Source organism: Ammospiza nelsoni, chromosome 2 (genome assembly GCF_027579445.1).
Source record: "Ammospiza nelsoni isolate bAmmNel1 chromosome 2, bAmmNel1.pri, whole genome shotgun sequence".
Taxonomy (NCBI): Eukaryota; Metazoa; Chordata; class Aves; order Passeriformes; family Passerellidae; genus Ammospiza; species Ammospiza nelsoni.
The window spans coordinates 33,138,460-33,165,749 of NC_080634.1; the positions used below are offsets into that span (position 1 = coordinate 33,138,460).

Genomic DNA, 27,290 nt, shown 5'->3' on the forward strand with positions numbered 1-27,290 from the left:
CTTGGCCTCTTCCTGTTGAAATTAAGAGGAAAAATTACCACTGACTTCAAAGAGAATAATGAATTATCCTGGGATTGCTAAAGTCACCAGTTACTAGAACTTTGCTTCTCTACTACCCTTTCCCACAGATTTACTATCTTAATTTTTACAAGGAATTCAAAGAATGTTGTTTCTTTTAGAAGACTACAAGCTAATGAAAGAATTCAAAACTGTGTGCAGAAGTTCTTCTTTCAATCATTTTCATGGAAAATTCAGATTGATATGACCCACTCTGCTATGCAACAGGGTAGCAATGATAGATGGTTTACTTCATATGGGAAAATAATGGAAAAGACATTAATTATGCGGAACTTGTTTGATTTTAAACGCATGTTTGCACAGACCAATCCAGCTGACATTCTTCTCTGGAAATGCACTTGGAGGTGTATTGTGTCAGAACTACCTGCCCCATGCCTCTTCCATACGACTTTTTCTGTATGAATTGTCAAACAGAAGATGAGCACAGGGCAGAAAGTGAGGGCTTTCCTAATCCCTGTTTGACAGCTTGAGTGCTGTATGAGCTTTTTGACAGACGTCCTTCAAGGGCCAACTTCTCCCACATGGAATATTAACTCATCACTACAAAAGCAAAAGCTTCTTTTACAAAACCAGGTGCCTAAGAGTAAAAGCTATTATTAAAGAGCATGAATGAATTTCCCCTCCGTTTTTGCTTTTTAGATGTTTATACTTCAAATGGATCTTACTTGGACAGTGCATGTTTTATACTTGATACAGTGAATTAGTTGTGAAAATACTCTGTTCCTTAACTCTGTGAATTCAGACCCACTTTGTTTCATAATGATATTTTCAATATCTAATGAAAGTTGGAAAAGTGTTTGTTGATTCTTATTTAGAATCTGAATAGTAAAAATCTTTTTTGATTGGTGTGATGAGAAGAGTTCAATTTGAGCTTGAAAATCTCAGTGTTCTCAGTTAACACCTTCTGGTGGCAATATTGATTACATTACCATACCCTCTTCAGCCTTGCAGAAGAGAGAACAATTCTCAGAAGGTTGTTAGGAGGCAGATGTTGAGCAGCAGTAAAAAACTTGGAAGAAGAAGGGTCTGGCACCAAAATTATTTGACTTTGAGGAAGTGTGCTCTGGTGGAAGTGCCTACGGGCCAAATGCTGATCCTTTACAGAAAACTTTTTACCCATAGGGAGGTTTACTTTATAGACAAGTGCCTTAGAGACCACTTGCAGACTGGAGGGGAAAAGAGCGATGGGTTTTAGGCTTTGCACTGCTTTAATGATATTTTCTTCATTCCCTCAGCCCCACTTTTGCAGGAAAAAACGTTCATATTTTTTTAGTACTACTCTGCTAATGGAACTGCATCTCAGTTTTGCAATATCATGGCATTTCAATTTTTAACCAGCTTTGGGATGAAAAGCATAACGTTTTAGATATCCTGTATATATGTGTGTATATAGCAAAAAAAAGTTCTTGAAATTTAGATCGGGATTTGCGAATATGACATATTTTGACATTTTGAGCAGAATCTCATTTTGGCATTTGAAACAAATATTGATTCATACCAAACTGTTTCAATTCAAAACTGTTATTTCATTTTGAAAATAGTATTAAATTGGCATTTGCAGCTGAAATGTCAATTTGAAAGAAAATATTTCAGCTTAAGCTGACATACAGGAACAGAACATTTTGATTCAAAATTTCTGTGGGGGAGTAAAAATATTCTTTGTTGTTGTCCAAAACATTTTTTTCTCAATTGCACTCATTTTCATGAAACCAGACCTTCCCACAATAACAACAGGAAAACAACTACTTAACATAAAACAGTTGAACCATTTTAGTACTTGGCATTATTTGTTTGAATTGATTTGTTTGAATCCAGGCCCAGGGGCAGCTGGACTTTTTAGTGCTGCCGTGCAGACCCAGCTAAAATATTCTTGGAGTTCTTCCTTGTGACAGTTGCTCATGAAGAGTGGCGCTACCATGATTATCAGCCTCACTTTCCTCCCCACACACATATACAGCTCTGAGATGGTGCCCAGTTTCACAAGAGATGATGGTCAGGATTCATCTGCCTGCTCAGGTTCACCCTCTGCAAGATCTAAGAGCTTCATTAATTAAATTGCTTTGGGCCAGCTGGGAACTAAATGGAGACTGTGAGCTCTTTTGGAACTGGCTTCAAGGTGTCCCTCCTGATCTTACTAGTTCTTTTGTCGTGTTCTTCTCAGATTTCATCCTCTTCAAAACTTATTTCTCCTTCATGCTTCCCAGCTCTTTGCTTTCTTAGTGTCCTCTTTGTGTCCCTCAGGACAGATTTCAATTTCCTGGTCAGTACATCTGGCCAGCTGTGAAACAGAAAAGAAAAGAGGAGTTAGTAACCCTGCTCACCAAGGCATGACTTTTCATTTAGCATCATTTTGTGTCAGCCAAAGCAGAAATGGTAAATGGTGGAGTTGAAGTGGATCTTTGGCTGCAATACTTCAAGGGTTTGTCAAGCCCAGCTTCTGGGACACCATGTGTTGGTGGGTTGCAAATTCATTATAGCATGATGGAGTTCTCAGAGATAAAATAACCACCAAGAACTTGTAAGAGGCCAGAAGCTCAGCAAATGGCAAGGTTTTAGGAAGGTCTCAAATCTACAACTGCCATGTCATGGATAAAGCATCATATGGAATAAGATTTACTGTGTATAATAGAAGAAAATACCATTCCAACTGTTTTAAACTAAAAAAAGCTAAATGCTAGTCCCTACTGATAACACCATTGCTATTATATAGACATTAGAAAGAAATAGCTAATAAATAATTGTATATATACATAAATGTATGGTTTAAACTGTACATAGCATCATTGTGTGCAATGAATGTGCAATAACTTCAGAATAGAAATATATGTTAAAAACCAACTACATGAAGCAGGTATCCTGTAGAAATAATACAAAGGGTAATGTTTTTAAACTAAAACAGGATAGATTTAGATTAGATATAAGGAAGAAATTTTTTATGATGAGGATGCTCATTGCAAGGGGTATTGGACTAAATGACCTTGAAAGTTCCCTTCCAACCCAAGCTATCCTATTGTTATATGATCTTATCTGCTGGACAGCTGCACCTTGCTAGCCAATGGTTTGGCCAGCAAGCTGCAATTATTTGGGTATTTCCTGAACAAGAAAGAATGTCAAGGGACCTCCTGTCACTAAGCAGAGTTCATAGGATGAGGGGTCAGAATGCAAGCAGAGGCAAATTCTTGAGGAACAGAAAACAAAACAAAACAAACAAACAAACAGCAACAAAAAAAAGGAGACAAAATAACTTGAAATATTGAGCCTTGGTACTTTTGGGTAATCCCAGGCTGGTGCTTTTGTCCATGCAGGATACACTACCTGTATGCTTACACATCCAGAAGTCAGCAGAGCAGTACAGATTGTACTAAGATTCACATACAGTGGGTTCCTCCACAAATACAGCCATTACCAATCACACAGGTGAAATCTCACCCCTGAGAACTCCAGAATGAATTCTGACTGACTTGCATGGGGTCTAAGTCTCATCTACAAACTGAGACCTATCAATGGATCCTAGGAGTCACTGACCTCTCTGTGACACAGTTCTCTGTTGTGTTTTGAAGTTAAAGAGAGAAATCCCTTTCTCCTTTTCAGAAGTTTTGTAAGATGCTATGGATGGGATTCATCTGCCTGAGGATGTTGTCCAGCAGCATTTGATGCCATGGTTCATCCTGCGTAGCCTTCAGCTGTTGTTTGATCTACCAGCCTTACACAAGTGTCTGTGACAGCCATGGTGCCCTGGGCTGAATCCCACTTGCATGAGTGGGTTAGAAGGTCCATGTTAAGGTCATAGACCCTACCACAGTACAAAAGGGTCACTAATGATATAGCCCAGAGGTTTATCTTTAGGTAACTGGAGGTGCACTCTGGTGTTACTCATGTTTTGCTGAGTGGTGTTATCAAGATCCAGCGAGAACCATCACTTCTCTTTGAAATCAAGAATACACCAAGGACAGCAGACTCCACTGCCACCCTTTCAAGGTTAAAGGATTGACTCCTGAGCAGGAGAAGCAGTCTTGACCTTCCTCTAGACTCCAGGCCAGATGAATACGACAAAATACATAATTACCAAGATGGGGATCCCTATTGTACTGCAGCAGTCCCTGTGGAACTCTAAGCCTTTTAGGGTCCCAGACTGAAAGGACCATAAATTGTATGAATGGACCATAGATCACTACATCTGAGATCCTTGTATAATGTTCCTTTAGTTCCATCAAGGAAAAGCAAGGTTATTGGCAACATAGTCCCTTTCATCAGAAGCCTCTAAGATAGATTAGCTCGAAACATCACTAAACCACCAAGCAGGCATGTGGGAATAAGTGGCTGTTGAGGACTTAATTGCCTCCATTGAAAGCTTTCTGCACACAAGAAGGATTGAACTAGGGCCATTGAAAAGATCCAGGTATGCATGTCTTATTGATTTTTCTGCTATTTCCAATGGACTAAGCCAGATTGCCTAATGATGATCTTCTGCTCTCCATAATGTGTATTGCTGATCAGCCTGCTTCAGTGTGGAAGTCTGTGCCTGTGGGTAATAGATGTACTAAATACTTATAAACCAGTATATGTGCAGGTTTTGTCAAGCAGGGCTAACCCAAGTGTGAGATCCTCTTTGTCTCTGGCCTTGGAGGATTAGCTTGTACTCCTAGGTGTAAATCAGCAGGGTGGTCTTCTTGCCTCAGAACTTGTATTTAGCAGTGGGGGCTCATATATGGTAGCGCTTATGCAGGTGTCTTCAGAGTCTGCCCCATATTCAAATAATTTTGTTTATTTTATGTTTTTAATGAGGATTTTCTGCCCTTAAGTCCTTGATAGGGAGAACTTCAGACAAAAATTTAAATATCACTTAAGAGAGATAAAGCAGCCTGGTAACACACCCTGCATCTTTAAAATATGTGTTTGGGAAGAAGGAGCACAGCCAACGGTTATCTTGTGGGTTTGATCCTTGCGAGAAAATTGGATGGAACTTTAGTCTTCATAGCAATCTATCTGCCTGATATGGTGTGTCTTACGGGTTTGTAACCTGCCTATATCTAGGTACTCTGAGCTTTCATCCACCCCTCCTTTGTTAGGGGAGTGGACATGAAATGCACACTAATCCAGAGGAGGTAAGCAGAAGCATTACTGCTGGTTTTAGATATGTCATCAAAAATCCCAGCTCGTACATCATTTTCAGGCAACATCACACTTGTGCAAATGTGGCTGTGCATGCTTCTATGCCAGCCTTGCTCTGATAACTCCTACTTGATCAGGTCAGGCTGTCATATTCCATGTGACTTCCAAATTCCACACAAACCATAAATCCATTATCTCTAGTACCCATCAGTATCATAATGATGAATATCAAAGCTGCATCCTGTTACTGTCATGAGGTATGGAATTACACTAGGCAGGAGATATACATTACAAAAGCAACAATAGGCAATGTGGATTTTTCCATGCTTGAACTCCAGTTTTATGTCTGTGTTTACCAAGTACTGGGCTCTTCCTGGCACCATGAACATCAACATAGAGTTGATTGATAATACACTGCAGATAAACCTAGTAATGATCTGTGTTGTTCAGGAATTAATAGGATACTAGGTTATAAATTCACTAGGAAATCACTCAACAAGGCTACAGCTTTGCTGCTGTTCCAAGCACTTCTTGAATGAGACATGTTAGAATGATAACACATACTTTAAAAAAATTAAAAGGAGAAAAATAGAAGGAAAGGGGGAAGAAAAACCAGTAAAATGCAGACAAATAACACACAAGCAGACACTAAACAGCAGAGCTACATGGGGACTGTCCTACAGCTACTACCTCAGATCTAGGCTCTTTTGCCAAGGAGTTTTTCAGTTTTCCTCCTTTTGAACTCTGCAATTTCTTCTGGGAGTAACCCATGAGCTCTATACCTGCAGTGAACAGGTAGGCCATTAGAGAAAGAACCAGTACAGTTTCATCTGAAATAAAGAACAGACTGTAATGGAGACTAAAGAAAAGGTAAGTGTCTTCTGGTGAGAGAAAGGAAAACAAATATGGTCCTGGTTCTGGCCTTATTAATTCTTCTCTTGTACCACTCAACTTACTGCAAAGGATGAGGTCAGCTAATTAAATTTTAAGTGTCTAGAGGGCTCTTGGCACTCTTAGACACTTCTGCCAGGACAAGATGAATGACTTTGTTGATTGAGGAGTACAAACTATATCTTTATCAAGGCTGTTTCCAGAATCAATTTAATAAGATGAATCCTGCGAGAATGATTCCATTATTCCACTGATCCTTGCCCACTTCATTAAAGGGAGGAACAGAACAAAACAGCAGTGAAGACCTTGCATTTTGTTCATTTAGTTCCTGCTTCAGAGCTTTTTGGTCTTCCAGGGATGTTTCTTTCAGAAGCTCTCAGCTCACTAAGCTGTGGGCACATTTCCTGGTGGAAATCCTATTTAACAGTCCCTGGAGAAAGCCAGTTGTGTCTGAAAGCTGAACAAAATTTTAACAGCCTTTCCTGAGGGAGATTAGAGTGAAGTTTCAGGTCTTTGACCAGTTCTGCTCTACAAATGGAAATGCCTAGACAAGTTGTCCTCCCATGCTTTATCTAAATTCTTATCTCTGGGAACATGTTTCTTGTTTTTAGAAACATTGACCCCTGTTTATAAACTTCCTCAAGAGTGATGGTGCCTTTGGGGCTGGGTCCCAAGGACAGGGAAGCCAGGAAAATATAATTCTGATGGGTTCAATGAGGAATGACTGCTTCTCTGAATCTACAACTCAGGTGAGATTTAGCTCCCTGGAATTTTTTTATCTGCAATAGAGATTTCTCCATCTAAGCCAAATATCTTGGGCTCTATTCTGAGCTAGAGTAGGGAAGTTGGTGCTGCTGGACCACAGCAGGAGTTTATCCCAAAGCAGAAGATCGACACCAAGAAACATCTGCTTCTCTGCACTGACTTAAAAGACAGGCAAGGTGACCAGATCAGATGGAAGTAAATAACTTTTAAGAAGATTAAATCCTGCCTGTTGTAGGGAGAAAAGAAATCTTTGTGTTCAGATCCTTTATGGAAGTGCTAACAAAATTCAGCCACACATGTGTGAGCATCAGGGGTTTGGCTTTTGAGTCCACCCAGCAGGACTTCACCCACAGTGGGATGGAGTACACTGCTGCCTGTGTCTGCACAACACTGCAGCAGCTTGTGACCCACAGAAGGTGAAGGCCTGACCAGGGTATCTGGTGATCAAGCACAGTATTAGACTGACTGAGGCCCACCTCCACACACTGCTCACACAGGTATCAAATAACTGCTTGGCAGTGACTTGACTTCCAGCCACTGCACAACAGCAAAAGGAAAGATCCAGTGTAAACAGAACTTGCACACCTCCTGAGCTCACAAATGTCTGAGCAACTGGAGAGGTCTGGTTCTGCACTATCCATCCCAGCCTTAGGCAAAACCCCTCCTTTTGGAGGCAGCTGTTACTTTTCTAAGGCCCTCTCTTCCCATCACCTTGTTTGCAAAACCAGCAGGAGAAAATCTGTGGAGTTCTGACTTTGCTTCCTTTCTGAACACTGCATTTAGGGTTTCTTGCTATTAGCACAAATTCTGTAATATTCCAGTCAATTCTCCCAGAAACTTCAGCATGCTCAGGAAGAGCTTGTTTAAATATAAAAGCTGGTGCAATCACATCACAAGTCAAACAGCCTTGTTGAAAGGGAGATGAGTCACCAACTTTCATTCCCTTTCTCATCCTCCATCAGATTTCAGAGAAAGTCTTCTTTGTCATTATGCCACAGCCATGATCAGAATACTTCTTGTCTTCATTTTACTGTTGCGTTAGGTGGTCAGAAATAGTTTGAAAAGAAGGGATTGAGCGTGAAGCAAAACACATCTGTCCTGACATTGCGTGATCAAGCCTATGAGACAGAGGATGCTTTGATTTCCTTGAATAGCTCTTGTTAAATGTTATATGAAATTTATTTAGGAAATATTTTTATGCTGCTTTATAATTCCAGCTATGGGAGGACAACAAGAGTTTTTCACTGCTGTTTGGTCCACAAGCTCTTTTAGTTTTGATTTAAAAGCAGATTTGACAGACTTCAGATAGGAGCCCAAGTGGAAATGCTTTCAGTTTTCTCCTCAGAAAGACACATCAGCAGCAACAGCAACACGAGAGACTCTCTACATTTCCATCCTACCAGGGTGCTCCAACAAAGCAACGACAAAACAATGACAACCTTGTACTAGAAGGGTGGAAGAAAAAATCCCTCTTGTCCTAATGAGTGTCTTTTTCCTGGCTCATAAAGAGGTGTTTCTCACTTGAGGTTGGGAGATGGATTCTTTGAGCATCCTTTGCTGCTTGTCACCCATTTATCTTCAAACAAGGATCTCAGTGCTTCCTCCGGGGCTGATCCTCATGCATGTGAGGATGAGAGGGCCCCAACACTCTCACCTGTTCCTGGCTGCATCTTCAGTGTTCAGTGATGTTGCACATCAGGTTGCACTTATCTCTGTGAGTGGCAGTGGGCTAGAATACCTATCATCCCTTCTGGATTAAGACTTAATGAATTCATGCTAGGTAAGGTATTTGGGTTTATGTCAAAACTCAAAAACTCTCATATTTTCTTTACCTAGGTACTGGGTTAATGGTTAAAAGCCTTTGAGAGAATCAACAAAAAGTATCTTTGCTGAATTGTATTAATTTTTTCCCTCCAGTTAACATTCCATAAATAATTTAAAGGGAAAGTTTCTGAATAAAACTACCTGCTGGGATAGAGGACTTCTGATGCTTTCAAATACTGTATTCAGTACCAGAGAAAAGAATTTCTGAACCAGGGTGGTGAAAGTAGGAAATTCAGTAGACCAAGAATTCCACTCATCTCCTTGGAATGGCAAATGAAAATCAGCCTGGCTCTAGGTTTTGTTCTGGTTTGGGGATTTTTTGTTTGTTTGGTTGGTTTGGTTTTGTTGGTTGGTTGATTGGTTGGGTTTTTTTCCTTTCTGAATTTCATTAGCCATTGAATTTTTCCTAGTCTTGGATATTTTTCCAGTGCTCTGCAAAATGCATCTGAGATTTACTCCAGGTCAGGCTTGTGTCCGGTAGTTTTGTATAACCTCTTATCCTTTCTGGTTTTTTGGACATGATGAGTACTCCACTGGAGTTGAAAAGATGTTGCGTGTCCCCAAGCATCACAGGATGCCAACTTCAAGTATCCCATGTTTATATACTCGCAACTTTGTGCTTTTTCCTTGTCTGATAATTCAGCCCCCCAGAGAGTCACCTAGTGTATCATCAAAAATTTCCCAGCCTTCCTTTAAACCTATCTGACTGAAATTTCAAAAGAATGTCTATCCTACAGATAGTCTGCTGCTTGACTGCTTGGCATGCTTGGTTTTGATATCTCTTAATTTTGTAACACCTTCTCCATGTTCAGTCTGCCATTATTTCCCGTGGCAGTACCAGGTGTATGTGTAGAAACCTTCCCTTGAAGCAAGGGAAGGTCTAGAGAGGCTTTAGAACTGTCCTGTGCTCTTCTATGTCCTGCAAAGTTAACCCAAAATTCCCACAAAAACCAGGTAAAACAGATTTGACCAGACCAAGAAAGAAGGAATTATCCTCTGAATAGGAACTTCAAAAACTTCCATCCATAGGACCTGACCCTTAAATCCATGGCCCACATGTTTTCAGTTCCATAGCATGGACATGAGACCAAGCACAATGTACCAACCGTCACTTAGTAGGAAACACCTCTCAGCATGGCAACCACAGCTGCCCAGCTGTAGATGTTTAGGCAACCCAAGTCACAATGTAAAGCAAGAGATAAAAACAAGTGCACATAGACCTCATGGTAAGGAAATACCCAAAAGAGGGTGTCTCAGGACAGAGTGAAAAAAATAAGTAGAAGAGGAATTTATTTTTTTCTTCAGCTCAAAAGCCTACAATAACCCCTATGGAATTATAGGAGGCAGTGACTTGAAACCACCATATTGGCCAACTAGAGAGAAACAACTTCCAGCCTCTTGATTTTGTGCCAAAACATGAATCATCAAGATAAGGAAAGCAGGACATAATGTCCAATATCTATCTGGGAACAGCACAGCCTATGCATGAGGCTGTTCTCCAAATATTTGCTTTGCTTCAACATCCAGTTACTTCTTTCTGTAATTTGACATTTCGCCTATGGGGTATAAGTTTCATTTTGCCCCCTCACTAGGACAAATATGGTTTTGTGTAACTTTACTTTTTTCCTCTGATTACTGTCAAAAATCACTCAACTGCTGTGTGACTGTGGGGACAGAGATACTGCAAAAGAAGAAATATTTGGGCCTTGGGACAAGAGTAGATCACCTCTGTCTCTGCAGTGTTAAAGGTGAACTTTGGAGATTACACATGGATGCACAAGATCCTCTGGTCCTGAGCATGCGAGGAAATGGCGAAATCTTTTTATTTACTAAGAGGGAATGGGGCCATATGTAGAACAATATTGATAAGGAGAAGTCAGAGCTACATTAAACACACCTTGTTTGCTGTCAGACACTGGTCTCTGAAGTAGTTACTTTAGGACCTCAGCAAACCAGGCATTTTGCAAGGGCCAATTGAATCAGACCCTTAGCAAGTATTTCTCTTTACTGCCTGTAAAGGGAGTCAAGGCTGACTGCTTCTAATGTGGGTGACCATGCTGTTCTTGTCAAACAAATCCAACTCCTGGTTTTTATGTCCTGACCACAACATCCTTTCCAGGCATTCAGAAGGTGACAGATGAACAGGGAGTATTCTGTGAAGCCAAGTATTGCAAAGCTAGAAAATGACTTAATGAAGGCAGCATCATTAAATCTTCAATTACATAAAAAGTGCCATAATATTTGTAACACAAAGCTTTCTTACTCTTCTGTTAGAATGAAAGGGAAGAAATATGTTTATACACTGAATGGGGCTGATGTTTTCAGCAGGAATTTGATGGAAGGGGAGAAAAATTTTGAGTGTCTCACATACACTGATGACACCAGAGACCTGAAAGTGTCCCTACCCATGTGTCCCCTATATGCACCTAGAGCAGGAAGGAGATTCAAGGAGGAGCTCCTTGGTGTTCAGTCTCCAAGTGATTTTAGGGGAGAAGCAGGAAGTTTCCATGTCACTTGGGAACTGTGAATAAGGAGAGGTGCTGAAGGAATCGCATCCCTTCTGAGTCCCAGCACTATGCCTGAACATGTAAGTCACCAAAGGAACAGGATATAGATTTTGCAAACAGATAACATGGACAGACAGATATTCAGCCTGTGAACTCTAAAAGAGATGTTTTAATTAATGTCTTGGACAGCGACAGAGTCACACTTACCCTGGCTTTATTTCAGGAGGTTTAGGTAAGGGTTTCTGGAAGCCTTTTTTCCCAACCAGCCAATATGTTTCTTCTACTCCTTTACCCTAAAATAAAACCAAAAATCCAAATAAAAAGCCGCTTTCTGGCTGCCCTCTGCTTGATATGTAATTTTTCTGTCTAGGTTTCTCTGGCTTTATACAGACCATGCCTTGAAATCTTGGGCTGTCCTTCAGAATAGCTCAGGGATTATTTGAGTTTCACTTTCCTGAAAGAGGATAGTCATTATCCTTGTCCCAACTGTCATTTACAAATTACCCTCATTGATCTGGGTCATTGGACACAGCTGAACAGAAATTGGAAACTACAGGATCACTAATCATCTTATTTGGCAGCACTAGCATTATTAATTGAGAGATTTTACAACTCATTCTGAACTGAGTATCAGAATAATAACTTCCTCTCCCACCATGGATGGTTTAGCTTGTAAGGTGTGATGCATCTGATGAACCTATTTGAGTCAATCACCTTTGACTGAAGAAGGGGAGGAAAACCAACAATCATCTTCACATAAATTAGACCCTGAAAGTACTTCAGGCTTATAATTTCCTGAAAGGCCAATTTACCCCCACTAACTATGTAAAGGTTTCTTTCCATCGACTAGACCTGGAATATTTACCCCAAATCTCCACTTGCAGACATATGAACTTGAATGATTCCACTTGTCGTGCAAGATTGTTGGGAGACCTGAGGCCATATTCAGACATTTTATTCTAGGTATTTAAGGCAAGCAAAGCTCCTACTTCTGTCTATTGACTGTGTAAGAGTAGAAATTATGTTTATTATTATTTAGTACTGCTTTGTTTGGACATTGAAAAGTAGCAGCTTCTGTCAAGGGTGGACTACATAGTCTACTATATAAATACTTATATCCAGCACATACAGCTGACTGCTTGATCCCACAGTCCTTCAATAGCTACATAATGTATTGAAACAAATGAAAGGGACAGTTTTGGAAGGATTCAGATGAAGACTGTTGTATGAAGGCCAAAAAGGAGAATAATATGAAAATTCCTCAAGCAAGATGACTCCCCTGTGACGTGCTTCACACAGCCCAGGCCTTCTTACCCTCAGTTCTGTTTTCCCCCTGGGTATGATTTCATAGCCTTCATTCAGTTTCCGAAGTATATCCACTGTACTTTGGCTGACATGAATTCTGTAAGCTGGGAACAGAAAGCAAAGCAGCTGGATCATTGTACTGCACACATGCTGTGAATTCCCCACTGCTTCATCCTGACAAGGAAAAGGGCTCCAAAGCAGCAGTGCTCCGATTCAGGTGTGTGGCTGGTGCAGCTGTGTGGTGCTCCTGTATGTGGAGTTTAATACTGACTGATGGATTCTTCCAGGCAGGGCTGTAAAGAGCACAGGGGGAGAGGAGATCTGCGCTGGGGGCTTCCTGGAGAAGGATACCAAACACACTCAGTGTAGAGGTCCATCTCTTCATAAAGATATTAAGTAGTTTCCAGTAACATTTCAGCTAGAATTCTGTTTTATCTATTGCCACGGTATAACTAGGGAATGAGAAAGAAATGAAAAATAGCCAACTGTCCTGCTGCAGACACCCAACATAACTTGAAAACTGGGATGAAGAGCAGGGAGATGGAGTTTGCAAGGGAACATAAAGAAAATGCGGCTATACATGTAGATATGTCTGGATTTTTAGTAATTTATTCCACCCAGAGCTGCCATTTAGTCTATGAACAAAAAGGGCAAAGGTGGAGAAATTCATTGGATTCCCATCTTCCTCAGATTGTTTTACAGCCACTGCTGGAACTCACTGAAATTTTTTATTGTTCTGCTTGTGTGAACAAGACAGGAAATATTTCTAAAACATTTCCCCCAAAGTTTTTTTTTTTGGGTTGAGCTTTTATTTCAATTTTGACAATCACATTGCCTTCCCCTTTGAAGGATGTGGTATGAGCTGGTTAATTTTTTTTTCCATAATAATAAGAAAGAAAAACATCAGTTTGAATATGTAGAGGAAGACCACACAGCTATGAGCTACATTTCCTGAGGGACTAACCTACAATTTGCCTATTTATCCATATGTATTTCTATTAATGTGTAACAATGTTCTTGTTCCTGCAGTGCTCCTGCTGTCTCCAGTCTCAGTGGGATTTCTGTGACCATGGGTATGATGGAAGCAGTGCCTACCCATGCTTCAACCCTTGCTTTGTGAAAGGTAAGTGAATTATTTTACTGTGCAAGAACAGCTCTGAATTAAGAGTTCTTAGCACTGACTGAAAGCAAGATCCAAACCATGCCAGAGGAAAGTAGGGCAAGATTCATGTTGCTTTTGGTTGACGGGATTCCAGTCAGAGAACTGCAGCTGGAAGGCAGGGTCCTAAAGGCCGACCTACAATGGCAAAACTGGTGCCCTCTCCTTCAGGCTGCTTTGTCATTTGCCTTCCCCCTTTCTGTGGCTGTCCCAAACACTCACGCAGGCCCGTGGACTCCATCCTTGACGCCGTGTTCACCGTGTCCCCAAAGAGGCAGTACCGCGGCATGGTCAGCCCCACCACGCCTGCCACACAGGGCCCTGAAAGACACGGCAGCTGCATTACCCACATACTCCTGCATAAATCCAGGGGTTCACTGACAAACAAATCTCATCTGCTCCTCTTATACTCAAAAAACCTATTGGGAATACAGGAGAAGGTTTTCTAAAGATCTCATGGGCCTTGCTGCTTGCTAAAATCAGTCAAAAGTTAAACATTGCTCTGGATTTCATGCTGGTGTTTCATGTCTGAGAAAGGTCGTGTGTGGTAGGCCCCTTGGATCACCAGCATCTGGGAGAAATTTTTTCAGAGTTCATGGAAACTGAAGGACAATCATAATCTCATTTTAAAAAGGTCTTTTTCCATGTAAGAAAACTAAAGTTAGATCCTATGACATGCCCTGTAACCCACTGAAACAGGATTAAAAATCAGCCTTGTGAGTCAAGAGGTGCTGGCAGCACTCTGGACCACCCTGTGTCCCCTCCTTGGAAAAGAAGACACTGTTAGCTGGCCTGTCTAGCCAAGACCTCTTTTTTCCCTCTTTCTCATTCTTCATACAAGATCTCTTCACTTCCTAAGTAGCTTCCAAAGAATCATTGCCAAGTTGTCAGGGAGAGGTATGTGTGCAGAATCTGCATGATCATGCACAGACTGGGAGATAAAATGTGTGGAAGCCAAACAGCAGAGACAATTTTCATCTGGGGCATTTGGCTTAGTTAATGTTTAGACTGCACTCTGAAAGAGGAGAGGCTAAATTTCATTGCCTACAATAGAAAATATCGGGCTTGAAAAATAAATGCAAAAATAAAAATAAAAAGCAATGCAATAAGGTGTGGGGCTTCCTGCAGACAAAGGGCAGGACTCTCTGTATTTTCCATTAGAGGCATTTATGAGATATGCCTTTTCAGGCTTTGCCTGCCTTTTCAATGTCATGATCCTTCTGAGTTAAGATTTAGTAAAACTGATATCTAGGAAATCTTTTCCTGTGCAAGATTACAAGAGATGTGAACATTGTACATCATCAACAGACCTGAAATGGTGCTATAGATTAGGCTTTTCATAATATAAAGAGGTTACAGGTTAAAATGTTGGGTTTAAAACAGTAATAATATAAATAGTAGCAATTGTGGCCTAATTTAGAAATGATAAGTTACTTAGTTTTGTACAGTGCAATTTTATGCTGATTTTAGCATTATTTAAAAATATTGATCCTTTATATGGTTTTCAGATCTATCTTAAAGATAGTAAAACTCCATTGCTGAAAGCTATGGGGAACTTCACAAGAACCCCTCTTGCTGTGACCTCTGAAAAGGTGTCGCTGCCCAAAGCTGCCAGATTTTAAAATACTTCATGAGGATGCAAACTCAGAGGTAAGACAGATATTGACTCCTGCCTGATGAATCACTGTTTGATAAAAGATTTTTTAAAAAAGAGAGAGGAAGAATGGTTCATACAAAAAATATTACAAGGACTTGAGCAGCATGGATCAAACTGGATAAAACACAACAGGCAGAGACTGCTGGATATAATGAAAACCTGATTTAAGGGGGTTTCTTTTCAACTGTGAGTGTACCTCAGACAAAACACTGCTCCTCAGAATCTCCTACAAGTTAATTTCCATCCTTATCATTGCTGTCTAATTTGTTTCAAGCTTTTCAGGAGAGGAACTATTAAACTTCCTCACTAGAGGAAGTTTAATTCAGGTTTTCATCTATAGGCACTTCTCTACACAACTATAAAGGCACTGTTGATAGTCTCAGCCAAGGATCATATGATTCCCTAACTGGTCTTTATTGTGTGCATGTTAATGTTGACATATAAGCAAAAAAAGGTCTTGTTGGAGACTTCTTATTCATGCTTCAGTAAGAGGTTTCTCTGAGAAAACACTATGTCACAAAACACTGCCTCTCTTCTTTTTGTGGTGATAATGTGACAGTAGCCATCCCAAATCTCATTAAGGACCAAAGCTCCTTCTGTAATAGATGCTGCAAGGACAGAAAAAGGTGGTTCCTGTTGAAAAAACAGCCCTCACTGAGGAGGATTTGTGCTCCATTGGTTAGAGCATGCTGCTAGGAACACCAGGGTCATGGGCTTGATCCCTGCATGGGCTACTCACTTGAGAGTTGGACTCCATGATCCTTGTGGGTCCCTTACAACTCAGAGTATGCTATAATTCTGTGATTCCATTTCAGAAGCATACATAAAGGCAGACGAGCTTCTACTGTAGTCAGTGGAGACCAAGTCAATGTGGTCAACTGAGCCACAAGAGCTTTTCCACTCCTGCCCATGAACAGCTTTACAGGGCTCATTTACATGTCCTTAAAATGAGTGCAGACTCCCTGAAAGTCCTGGAAACACCTCCATGGGAGTGCCTGATTCAGGTTTCCTACTCTGCTGGTGCAATCACCCAGACATTTCTGCACAAAGCTCACAACATAGAAGAGGCAAGATTTTTAGGGCGAGGTGTTATCTTTCTAGAATACTGCTTTTAAGTCTGTCCCATTGCAGAAGGCTCTCAGCTCAAAACCAACCCTACCATATAAGCATTCCCAAAATGACACATTCCCTGTGTTGAAAGCATTTAAGACTTAATTTGGTCACTGCCTTCACCTCCTGTATGTGTTCCCCCTTCTCCAAACAGCTTCAGCAGAAGGCTAAGAAAAACTTCCAATGGTAAATCTCCTACAGTTACAAGTTTCAGAGGAAACCAGACACCCTGTGATGAGGACATCATGGCCTAGTTGCTTAATTACACAGGCCCAGAGGTTTGCTTTGAAGTGTCTCTTTGCCAGGGCTTGCAAGGGTCAGTTAATGAGAGGCTCTGGCTAAGACTCTGCAAAGACCATCAGCAGCGCTGCGGAGTTTAATAGTCAAGATCAAAGTGCAGGGCTGACTGCCAGAGAGCCTGACTGATACACGAATCATCTTCAGCCTCTGTGGAAGAGCTTATCTTCTCACCACTGCTTTGGCTGACTGTCCTGCTCCAGCCCAGGCATGGGTAATGGGGAAACAGCTGAGTCAGCCAGGTTATCTTGGACCTGCAGCGAACTCAAGAGAGGACAGCCAAGATTCCAGGATGTGTTTAAAGCAGGGGAGAAAATGCAGACCAAGCACTCATCGTCCTGTCCTCTTTGCCTTACCTATGCATTGCCACAAGTGCATCATGGGCATGGGCCATCAGAAGTTCCCAGAGGTGCAGCTTTCCCTCAGGGTGGAAAAGGCATGGCAAAATGCCAATGCCCAAAATGCATTTACTGCTTTTCTGAGAGGGCATCATGAGCTCTTCTTGGCACCAGTTTCCAAAGAGCAGCTGAAGTACGTGACTGAGGGTCACACCCTTTTTCAATGCTTTCCAGTACAGTGAAAGTGTCAGCCAAGTTCTCCTCTCCCCCAAGAGCTTCCCCAAGGCTTTCATGATGCTGATCATTCCCTCTTCATCCATCTTTTCTCAGGAGAATCGGGGTCTAGGGTTAATCAAACTCAGCCGTGAGCTCTGTGGCTCAGAGAGCTGGTTTGCTTTGGAACGTGTGATTGTGGCTGCTCCCATGACAGTATGACGCTGCCAGATCTATGCAAAACAAGATGTGCAGAGTCCTCCACCCTCTTCCCTTCACACCCAATACAACAGTTCATAGCAATTCTGCTTTCCAGATATCCAGATTTCATAAAAACAAAAAAATGTTACTACCCCCTGTAGACATCACCTAGGGATGTATTTTTTGGCCAACTGCATGGGAGATACATTGCAGAACTGCTGTCAACAGGCAGCAGCAGATGTTGCACAGCAAATTCCTCTCTTTCCATGTTGAAAATATGCTGCTGGTGCTCCAGAGGCTCCTGCTCTGGGCAAGACAATCTGCAGCCATAGTCTCATCTAATTTCTGACAGAGTATAAAACACACAGTGCTCCTGCAATCATTCCTTAATGCTTTACACTCCTGTGAAGGGTCAACTAAGAATCACAAACTTCAAAGAAAACAGTAAGGAGATGTGTTTTAGAGATAATTCCAAAAGAGGGTCTTATAAGGTCTAGGATTCATATTATTGATTTTAACTCTGCTAAAGTCACAGCTCTGTTCTTGGGATATTCTGACTGAGATACTTCCTTTACTCTGCTTCTGTCTCCCAACATGTACATCAGAGACCAGGATACTGACATCTGCAAAATGCTTGCACGCTAAAGCTCCAAAAGCGTGGACATTATCAGATAAGCAGAAGGATAAAACCCCATACATTATTAGGTCAGACTCCTGGGCATTTTTAGTCATTGTTTGGCTTCCCACAGTGGGCAGAACCTGGTACTTTAGAAGAAGAGGTAGGAAATCTGGTGACAAACAGCTAGAAAAAAAATCTATTAACAGTTGTCTAAAAAAATGTATAAAATTATGAAGGTTCATATATATTATACAAATACTGATTCATGATAATAGCAGATGTATTTTCCTACATTTAAAATACTTTTGCCTATATAACTGTAGTGCTACTGTATTGGAATATTTTGTTTTACTTTGAAGTTTAATTACATTTTGCATATATATATATATATATATATATATATATATATATATATATATATATATATATATGTAACTTCCTCCTTTCATTTTAAACAAGCAATCTTTCTGTTGATTGAATACATTATGACTTCTACATCAGAGATAATGCTTTCTTTATAACGTAACTTTTTCTTAAGAGCTGTATCACATTTTTCTTCCAGTATATCCAACCTGTAATAAATATCTTCAATCTTTTTATGCTTTCACTTTATATGCCAGTGTTTCTGTGCTTTTTTATTTCAGAATGGAGTTGCAAAGACATCACTGGGTGACTCGATATCCCACTTCTGAAGGTGCTATGGCACATTAAAGAGCTATCCATATGATGAAACCCTTGTGATTAACATGCCAGATGCAGTTCCTGGCTGAGACAGAATACAAATTCTCTCCTTAAAATGATACTAAGCCACTTTTCTCCAGAAACCCTCTCTGGGTTTTGTTTTTCCATTTTAACTGCCTCGTTGATGTGGAAGATTTTAAAGTGTCTTGTAAGGGTGTTTTTTGGAGGGCAGGCATGAAGACAGAATTCGGAGTTGGAAATGCAGTTGAGAAGGAGCTCTCTGATGTTCAGTTGCCTACCTGTGTGCAGCCCAATTCGTATCCTGAGGGGAATGTCTGGCATGTGCCTCATTTTGAATGTTCCCACGGAGCTGAGGATGTCCAAGGACATGTTGGCTATTTCAGCTGCGTGCTTGTTTCCATTCCGTTTTGGGAGCCCTGAGGCAACCATGTAGGCATCACCAATTGTCTCCACCTAGCAAATACCATCATATTAAGAAATAAATATAGAAATTGAAAAAGATGGAAAGGAAACACAGAATAAAATTACTTCTCACCTTATAAACATCATGGTTTCCAAGAACAGCATCGAAGAGAGAGTAAAGGTCATTCAGAAGGTCAACTACTTCAATGGGCTCACTGAGGGCTGAAATGGATGTGAAGCCCACAATGTCATTGAAGTAGATGGTCACCTGGTCAAAATACTCTGGTTCCACAGTGCCACCAGTCTTGAGAGCTTCTGCCACTGAACTGAAACAGCAACACAAAAAAGATGGCAGGGAACAAACCCTTTTCTAGTGCATGCTCAAGAGCTCAGACTCTTGGTTTTCTGTGTTCAGATCTTCCACGGTATGGCTGTAACCAGCATTGATTAGAGTTTCTTAGTTTGATTTGAAGGTGCTTGTCAAAACTGATGGTCAGGTCTACAATGTTGCTCATTTCTGGGGAAGGGTGCTGTCCAGACTAGATATGGGCTTGTTTTGGGGTGGTTTTGGTTTGGTTTTCTGGGGAATTTTTTTACCAGTTAAAGTACCAATACTTACGGTGGAAGCATTTGTGACAGCAGTTTTTCTGTCTTCTGTTTTTCAACCTCTAGCTCTTCAGTCCGCTCGCTGATTAAATCTTCCAGGTTGCTTGAGTACTGCTCAAGCATCCTGAGCATTGAGTCAATGATATTGGTCTTTTTTCCTTTGTTGATGGTTTTGAACTGGAAAATCAAACTGGAGAGTTATTTGTCTGTCTCTTTACATCACTGTACCACTCTGAGTTTGGAGAGGAACAAAAAGCAAATATTTCTTTGGAGGTGTCATGCTAAAGACTGAATTTTTAAATGGCAAAAGTTCAAAGATAAAGGTGAAATGAAGGTGATGGCAGCAATCAGTGAGAGTGAGATGAAACATAACCTTACAGCAGTTGTCAACATGTACATTGTTACAGAGTCTTGTCTGGCTGCAGGTTTGCAACCCCATTTATCCCATGAACAATCTTTAGGGTAACTTGCAAAACTTTGCATTCAGAGGCACAAAGTTCAGGGTGTTAGCAACACTTACAACCTTTTTACATGTTACAGCACTTAAATCCACCTTTGCACACTGACATGCATGTGTACTGCCAGCTCCATTCCCAGTTCTTCATTGAGTTGTGCTTTCTCCTCCTGACCTGAAGCTGAGCTGCTGGAAATTTTGGATAATTTGTGACTTTAGAGGCTACCTTAAACTCAACAGCAGAGTCAACAGGTTCAAAATTATTCACAGCTTCATAGAACTAAAAGGCAAAAATTAAGCATATTTGTTTACCTCTTTTAAGGAAATGCCCTAAAGTTGTGTCAGGGAAGGTTTATATTGGATATTGATAATTTTTTTTTTTTTCAAAGAAAGGGTTTGTAAAACCTGTTTGGAACAGACTGCTTAGGATAATGGTTGGAGTTACCATCCGTGTTAGTGCTCAAGAAACATGTGGATGTGGCGCTTGAGGACATGGTTTAACAGCACACATGGTGGTGGTATGATGATTGATGATCTTAAAAGACCAACCTCAATGAGTCTATGATTCTATCACCTTATAAGAACACAGAAACGACACTGCTTGATCAGAAAGGGGGTTATTTTGCCAGTACCTGTCCATGAGATTGGCCAGTAACAGATACCTAGGAAAGCTGTTTAAACAGGCCACAGGTACAGTCATATTTCCTTGGGATATTCTCCAAGCTTCCACCAATCTGGAATTGAGAGACCTCCTATGCCAAACACTCTATCTTTGTCTTTAACAGTCTTTGGTGAATTTTTCTTATAGTTATCATTTAAACACTTTAGAAGATTAAAAGAAAAATTGGTCTGAAGGTGAATAATTTACAAATCTTTCATCTCCATGAGACCATCTGTGCAAGTACACTGGTAATGTGAAGACATCAAGCCCATGTCCAGGCTGCTTTATCACCCCTAAGCCAGGACAAGTCTAGGGCTCTGCAATGTCTTCATTCTTTAATAACTGAGTTAAAACAAAAAGAAAAAACCCAAACCATAAAACACTTCGCTGCCAAGAACAAACAATGGGATTACACCAGCTTCTTTATTTACTGACCTTATGAAACACCTCCTCAAATGTTGGACGTCGTTCAGGGGCTTCAGCCCAGCATTGCTTCATTACCTGGATGCATGCCAGGGGGGCTACCTCAGGAGCTACGTTTGGGCGACACAGGGGAGGGGGCTTCTTCACTTTCCTTATAATTTCTGTGGCAAAGAGAAGATTGGGAAACACATTGTAAGATGGAGGGCCTTGATAGGAGCAAATGACACAGACCTTTCCTTATGTCACTCTTAGTCCTCAGCACCCAGTGTCTGTGCCAAATGAAGCTGGAAGTTTCTGCTTTTCACTGTCAGGAGTCTCTTGAAGGATTTAAAGAAGATTCATGTCCCCGGAGAACCAGGTTATGAGTAATAAAGTGGCTGGATGGGGGAAGGACGTGTGACAGATGGATGTGTGAGCCTGCAGGCTTGTATTTAATGAAATTGCCTCTGACTCTCTCCACTAGGACCTGCAGTCTTCTAAGACAGCAGAGGTTTATGTCTGAGCCCAGACAGGAAGGATACCAGCCTCTGATGCTTCATCATTAACTGGGAACCAGGACGTAGGAGGTTGCTGGGAGTGGCGACAGTGGAAAGTATGTTATGGGGGAGAGGTTGAATTCAAAACAGTGTCTGGGAAATGACTCCCTGTCTAGAGCTCCCTTCCTAGAAATGATGCTTGTAAGGGACTGGACTTGGGTTTCCAACCCTGAGAAGTCAGTCTTTTAACACACACCAAAGTTATGGTATTTGAAATCTTATTTTGCTCAGTGCAGAGCAAGCAAACAGAGTGAAAACCTCTTTCTCTGGCAGAAGTCCTGCTGTTGCTGTGAGTACCCAAAGCTTTTCAGGATTTACAGTCTACTTTAAAGATCTTTGGCTCATCCCTCCAGACTCCACCAAATGAACTAATCCAAACATCTGGCCCCAATACTTCCAGGGGCAGCTGAGAGGAAATGCCTTCCCCAGATTGTTTTAATGTTCACAAGTGAAAGCTCCTTAGGATTGAGACACAATGAGTAGAAAGTCATCATTTTTTCAGGTTAGAAAACAGGACTGTGTTCAACATTTGCTGGAGGTTCTGCAGGAGGGACAAGGTGGGAGAAACCTGCTAATTGCATCACAGTTTCAGCTCTGATTTACAGAGTGGGATACATCATTAACATCACTGTCTTCGCATTGTGACAGCAGCTTCAGGCATAGAAAACTCAGGGCCTCATTTTTCCAGCTGAACTGGCACATACTGAATTGTCATACCCCACTTGATTGTTGTCCAGCTTAAAATGTGTTGAGAATGGGCTGTCACTGAAATCAGCTAATTTTAGATTGTTGTCACTCCCTCCCTGTTTAAGTGCTTCTGACCTGACCCTGACTGCAGTGGATTTGTTCTTCCCATGGATGCACAGCATGGTTGCACCATGAGCAGCTCCTAAAGACTTCACCTGTTTGCTGTTTATGATACACATAAGCAAAATGATACATCACTTTGACCTCTGTTGAAGAGAGGGCCTCTTTAGAAAAGAAAGGATTAAGGACAAATTGATGAGCAGATGGACAAAATAGGATGTTGGCAAGGGGTCCAGCTCAAAAACTTCAGCCTCCATGATGCACAAAAGAGGGACAATGAGTGGGAAGCAAAGGAGTTTCTAAGCTATGGGAAGTTCTACCCTCAGATTTCACCCCATACTAAGATGAAAAGTCTGAGTTTCCACAGGGAACGGAAGGTGCTGCAGAGGCCTGAAGCATCCTGGAGAGCACCCAAAATCCTGATCCCAGTGAAAGCAGTGATGAGACATGTACCAAGGCTGTGATGAGAACCCTACATTTTGATGTTTATTATGGATGTTGTGTTGGAAACAGACTTCTGCCACTGAGAAAGGTCATGAGACTAATACATTATTGCCTTATTAGTAAGGGGACTTGGCCAGGCCTTTTATAAAGTTCTCTGCATAAAGCCTCAAAAATATACTGTAGTAGTTGCCTACCTTCAGCTGAGAGTTCTGATGTGCAGTAAGGTGGACCCCGAGCAACCACTTCTTGCAGGATGATTGCAAAGCTGTAAATGTCCCCCTTGATTGTGCCCTTTCTGCACATGTCTGGGTCCCGCAGTAACTCAGGAGCTGTCCAGAGCAATTCTAAAAAAATTTCAGAGCATTGCATTTCTTACACTTTAACTCAGACTATTGCAAAGTGAATGCTTAAATGAATACCTTATTTCAGTCATTTCATGAAAGGCTGGAAAATACTACATTATTTACTGAATCAAATCTTTTACTTCTAGTGGTATGTTAGAAATACTAAACTTCTGTGTTGACCAAAAAAAAAATAATTTCCAAGTTTTACTCTATGGGTTTTCTTAAAAACTGCCACACCAATAATATGTATCATATAACACCAGCATGAACTTCCAACATAAGAAGTCATCTCAACCCTGCCAGAAGCTTTAACACCATTTTTTTTGATTGAAAATGTTCCTGAGACAAAATATTGGCACCAAATCTTGACTCTCTTGTTACAGTTGTTGCTCTTTTACAAAGCAACAATTAGCAACATATTTTCTGTAGTTCTTTTTAGATGAAAATAGTTTCTGTAAAAGTAATTTGTGACAATCTGATGCACAGTCTTTATAATCCAATAGTTCAAAGAACAAAAGACACAGTTGTAAAATATATCCAACTTCATGAAGAAATGAATCTTCAAACTGAGATTTTGTTACCCTGGTAACTGTGCATTCTGAGTAATGGGGATATGGAACATTTCTGCCACTGTAAATGTGTTTATCTTCTGTAAGGGAGGAGAAGAAGTCTTCTGTCTGACAACTGCCCTATCTGAGACACTGAAAAGGTGTAAGCATCAAATCCCATGACAGAGGGATCAAACCATGAAATACTATCGGAAAACAAGTTTCAAGAATAAATTGGGATACCAGAAGAACCCCAAAGCAACGGCCACATGAAAGAAATCCTGTCCAAGTCTCCAAACCTGGTCCCATGAGGGCTGGTCTTAAGTGGTGGGAATCTCATGTGGCAGCCTTTGGTGATTGGCATGTAGAGGACCTATTTCAAGGAGATCTACATGATTTTGTCTTTTAGATGACTTATTTTAACAAGAAAAAGTATCTTTTCATTTGGGATAACATAAAACTCTAAATATTGGATTGGGTCTAAGGCTGTGAAGCCATTCTACTGGCTACAGTACTGATAAAATTTCAGGAACAATTCAGTCCTTCTCCAACTGCAAGAAGCTGAAGTTCTGTCATTGCCTACACTAAAATATATTTACCAAATCACTCTGTTATTCTCTTCACTTTCAGGCAGTCTGAAAAAACCTTTGCTTACCCTTTTTTATAACAATGCATGGTATAGAGGAAACCAGATGCAGTGAGATTGAGCATGAAAATCCTTGTGTGGCCACCGGCCTGAAATTGTACTTGGACAAACATCTGTTAAATCAATGGACAAATATTTAAAAAAAAATATTTTGTCATCACACCTACCTTCTGGGGATGGCTGAATATAGGGACATTTCTGTGCCTCTAAGATCTCATTATAACCATAGTCAGTGATCTTCAGGACAAACCGGCCATCCACAACACAGTTACGAGACTTGAGACGTCCATGGGCAAAATCTCGGTGATGCAAATATCTGATTCCCTATGAAACACAGAAAAAAAAATCCAGGTTGATCCTTAAGAATTATCTTATCCACCAGCACTCAGAGACACCAAGTCAATTTGTCACCTCAGATGGCATCAAATGCAGCATTGACTATGTCAAATGCAGTAGTGATCGAAACAACAAACCATGAGAGAAGTTTAGAAATGGATTAGGTACATGAAATAGGTTTTTCTGGGCCCTAAAGTAGTATTGGAAAGGTCTGACAACTTCAGGAAGAGTCAGATGCCTCCCTCTGTAGCCCTATGTCTCACTGCACCCAGAAGTTCTGCTTTTAGGTAAGGATGAGAAAGTGGACACAAGTGCTACCAAACAGGTCAAAGGAAGCCATGAAGAGCTGAGTGGCCCAACCCATCTCCCTCAAGTTGGTTCAGAAGACAGATCACAGACTAGAAGAATGGTTCCGGTGGTCTACTCTCTGGAATCCACCTATCCCAGATTAGTAGTTCATCATTCAGACATAAAAACACAGGACATGATTGGAAGTGTGAACGCTGCTAAAGGGACCATATGTGCAGCCAACCTGTGGTAGGGGATGGATACTGTTTGGTTCTATGGTGGATGCATTTCTGATTTATGACAAGAAAGGGCCTTTGCAAAGAATAAATTTGTCACAAAATTCTGTTGTCCTAGGTGATCAGTTGCAGCCTGGTATGTAGTTTTAGCCTCTTGTCCTGCTGTGTAGTTGTAGTTCTATTACCCCAAATGGTGCTTCTCTCAGATGGAAACAAAATAAGGATAAGAAATCTCATTTAGAGACTGGTAGAATTACATCCAGATCTGTTTTCCCTGTGTTATTATTAAAAAACCAACATTCTGATTGAAATAGCTTAGTCATCATAAAAGTCCCCTTCAGATCACGCCTCAGCAGGAGCAATGGGTTTACTTTAATTAGATCCATCACAAGAGAGGACTTGAACATCCAGTCCAGTTTCATATCCTCGTTTCTCAGCAAGTCCTCCAGGCTGCCTCGTGAGCAGTACTCTGTCACGATGGCAAAGATGCCACAGTCTGAGAAAAATCCCAGGAACAGATTCACATTTTCGTGACGCAGATCCTTCATCTGAAACAAGACAGCAAATCACAGCGAGACCAGGTCAGCCAGGCGCCTGCTTGGTAGCTTCTGCTATCACTAGATGCCCTTTTCACACTTGCACTCCCAAACAGCCTTCCAGTGAAAGATGGAGACACAAACAACCTCTCTGGTGCTTATTTTTGGATACTCAACACTCTTTTCAAGCTTTGCTTTCCTTAGTCTATCCATTATACAAAAAAAGCAAGATAGCAAAAGCAAACTAAACAGAAGTTTATGTTTTGTTTAGACAAACTGTACTGAATCTTTCGCTAGGCCAGAATGGCTTTGCTGGGGTAGATTGAGTTCAGCATGTGGATCTTGCTCTGAACTGGAAACAAAACCATACCTAGGGAGTCCAAAGTCATCCATCAATGGTGTCTTTGGAGACATGCACTGGTAAATTTGTGGCTTTTACATGCATAAAAATGCCACTGCTATGTTAGCAATAGCTGTCAACAACTAATGTCCTTGGATTTAGAAAACAAGTATGCTTTCTTGCATTTGTAACGATAAAATCGGAGACCAAAATTAAGCATCTGAGAGGCATCTTAGGTGGAAACACAAAGCAAACTCCAGAGAAATGCACAACTGTGTCTGTGTCACACTGTCAACCCATATAACATGAAAATATCTACCAGTGCCTCACACTGTGGAGGGATGAGGCACATCACTCTGCCTTTGCAGGCAAGGTCACTTGAAGGATTCATTGTACATTTAACATTGCACCAGCTTGGAAGTAGCAGGTCTGGGGTGGGGTTTTACAAGCTGCTGACTGGCATATGGATCTATGGTAAATTGTATCTATGGTAAATTTGTCAGACGCAGTTGAGCATGGTCCACATTTCACCAGACAAGACTCGTTGACAACCACAAAGCATGATTTAATGGACAGACATGAGACAAGGGCAACAAACACACCCTGAAGCCAAAAGCACCCCCTGAGAAACCTTCCCTCCACATGTCATCATGCCCTATTCCTACCTTCCTTAAGATGCTGGTGGAGCTTTGCCTCAGATTGTGAACTGCTCCTGTCTCAAATTTTTTCAGCCACACTTGGTCTCCCTGTCCACAATCACAGAATCAGAAAATGGTTAAGGTTGGAAGAAACCAGAGATGGACCATCTAGTCCAACCTCCCTGCTTAAGAAAGGTTATCCTAGAGCACATGGCACAGGATTGTGTCCAGGCAATTCTTGAGTATCTCCAGTGAGGCAGACTCCAC

General features: G+C 41.1%; 1 protein-coding gene across 1 annotated transcript in view; it reads right to left on the reverse strand.

The window, feature by feature from the left end:
• Positions 1-2,235: 2,235 nt before the first annotated feature.
• The window catches only part of GUCY2F (guanylate cyclase 2F, retinal), a 37,922-nt gene continuing 12,867 nt past the window's right edge, over positions 2,236-27,290 (reverse strand). The window contains 12 exon segments of the mRNA XM_059493939.1: positions 2,236-2,356; positions 11,379-11,470; positions 12,492-12,586; positions 13,864-13,962; positions 19,057-19,231; positions 19,314-19,506; positions 19,800-19,963; positions 21,337-21,485; positions 23,306-23,455; positions 24,817-24,973; positions 25,881-26,057; positions 27,051-27,131. Of these exon segments, the coding sequence (XP_059349922.1) occupies positions 2,236-2,356; positions 11,379-11,470; positions 12,492-12,586; positions 13,864-13,962; positions 19,057-19,231; positions 19,314-19,506; positions 19,800-19,963; positions 21,337-21,485; positions 23,306-23,455; positions 24,817-24,973; positions 25,881-26,057; positions 27,051-27,131 (1,653 nt within the window).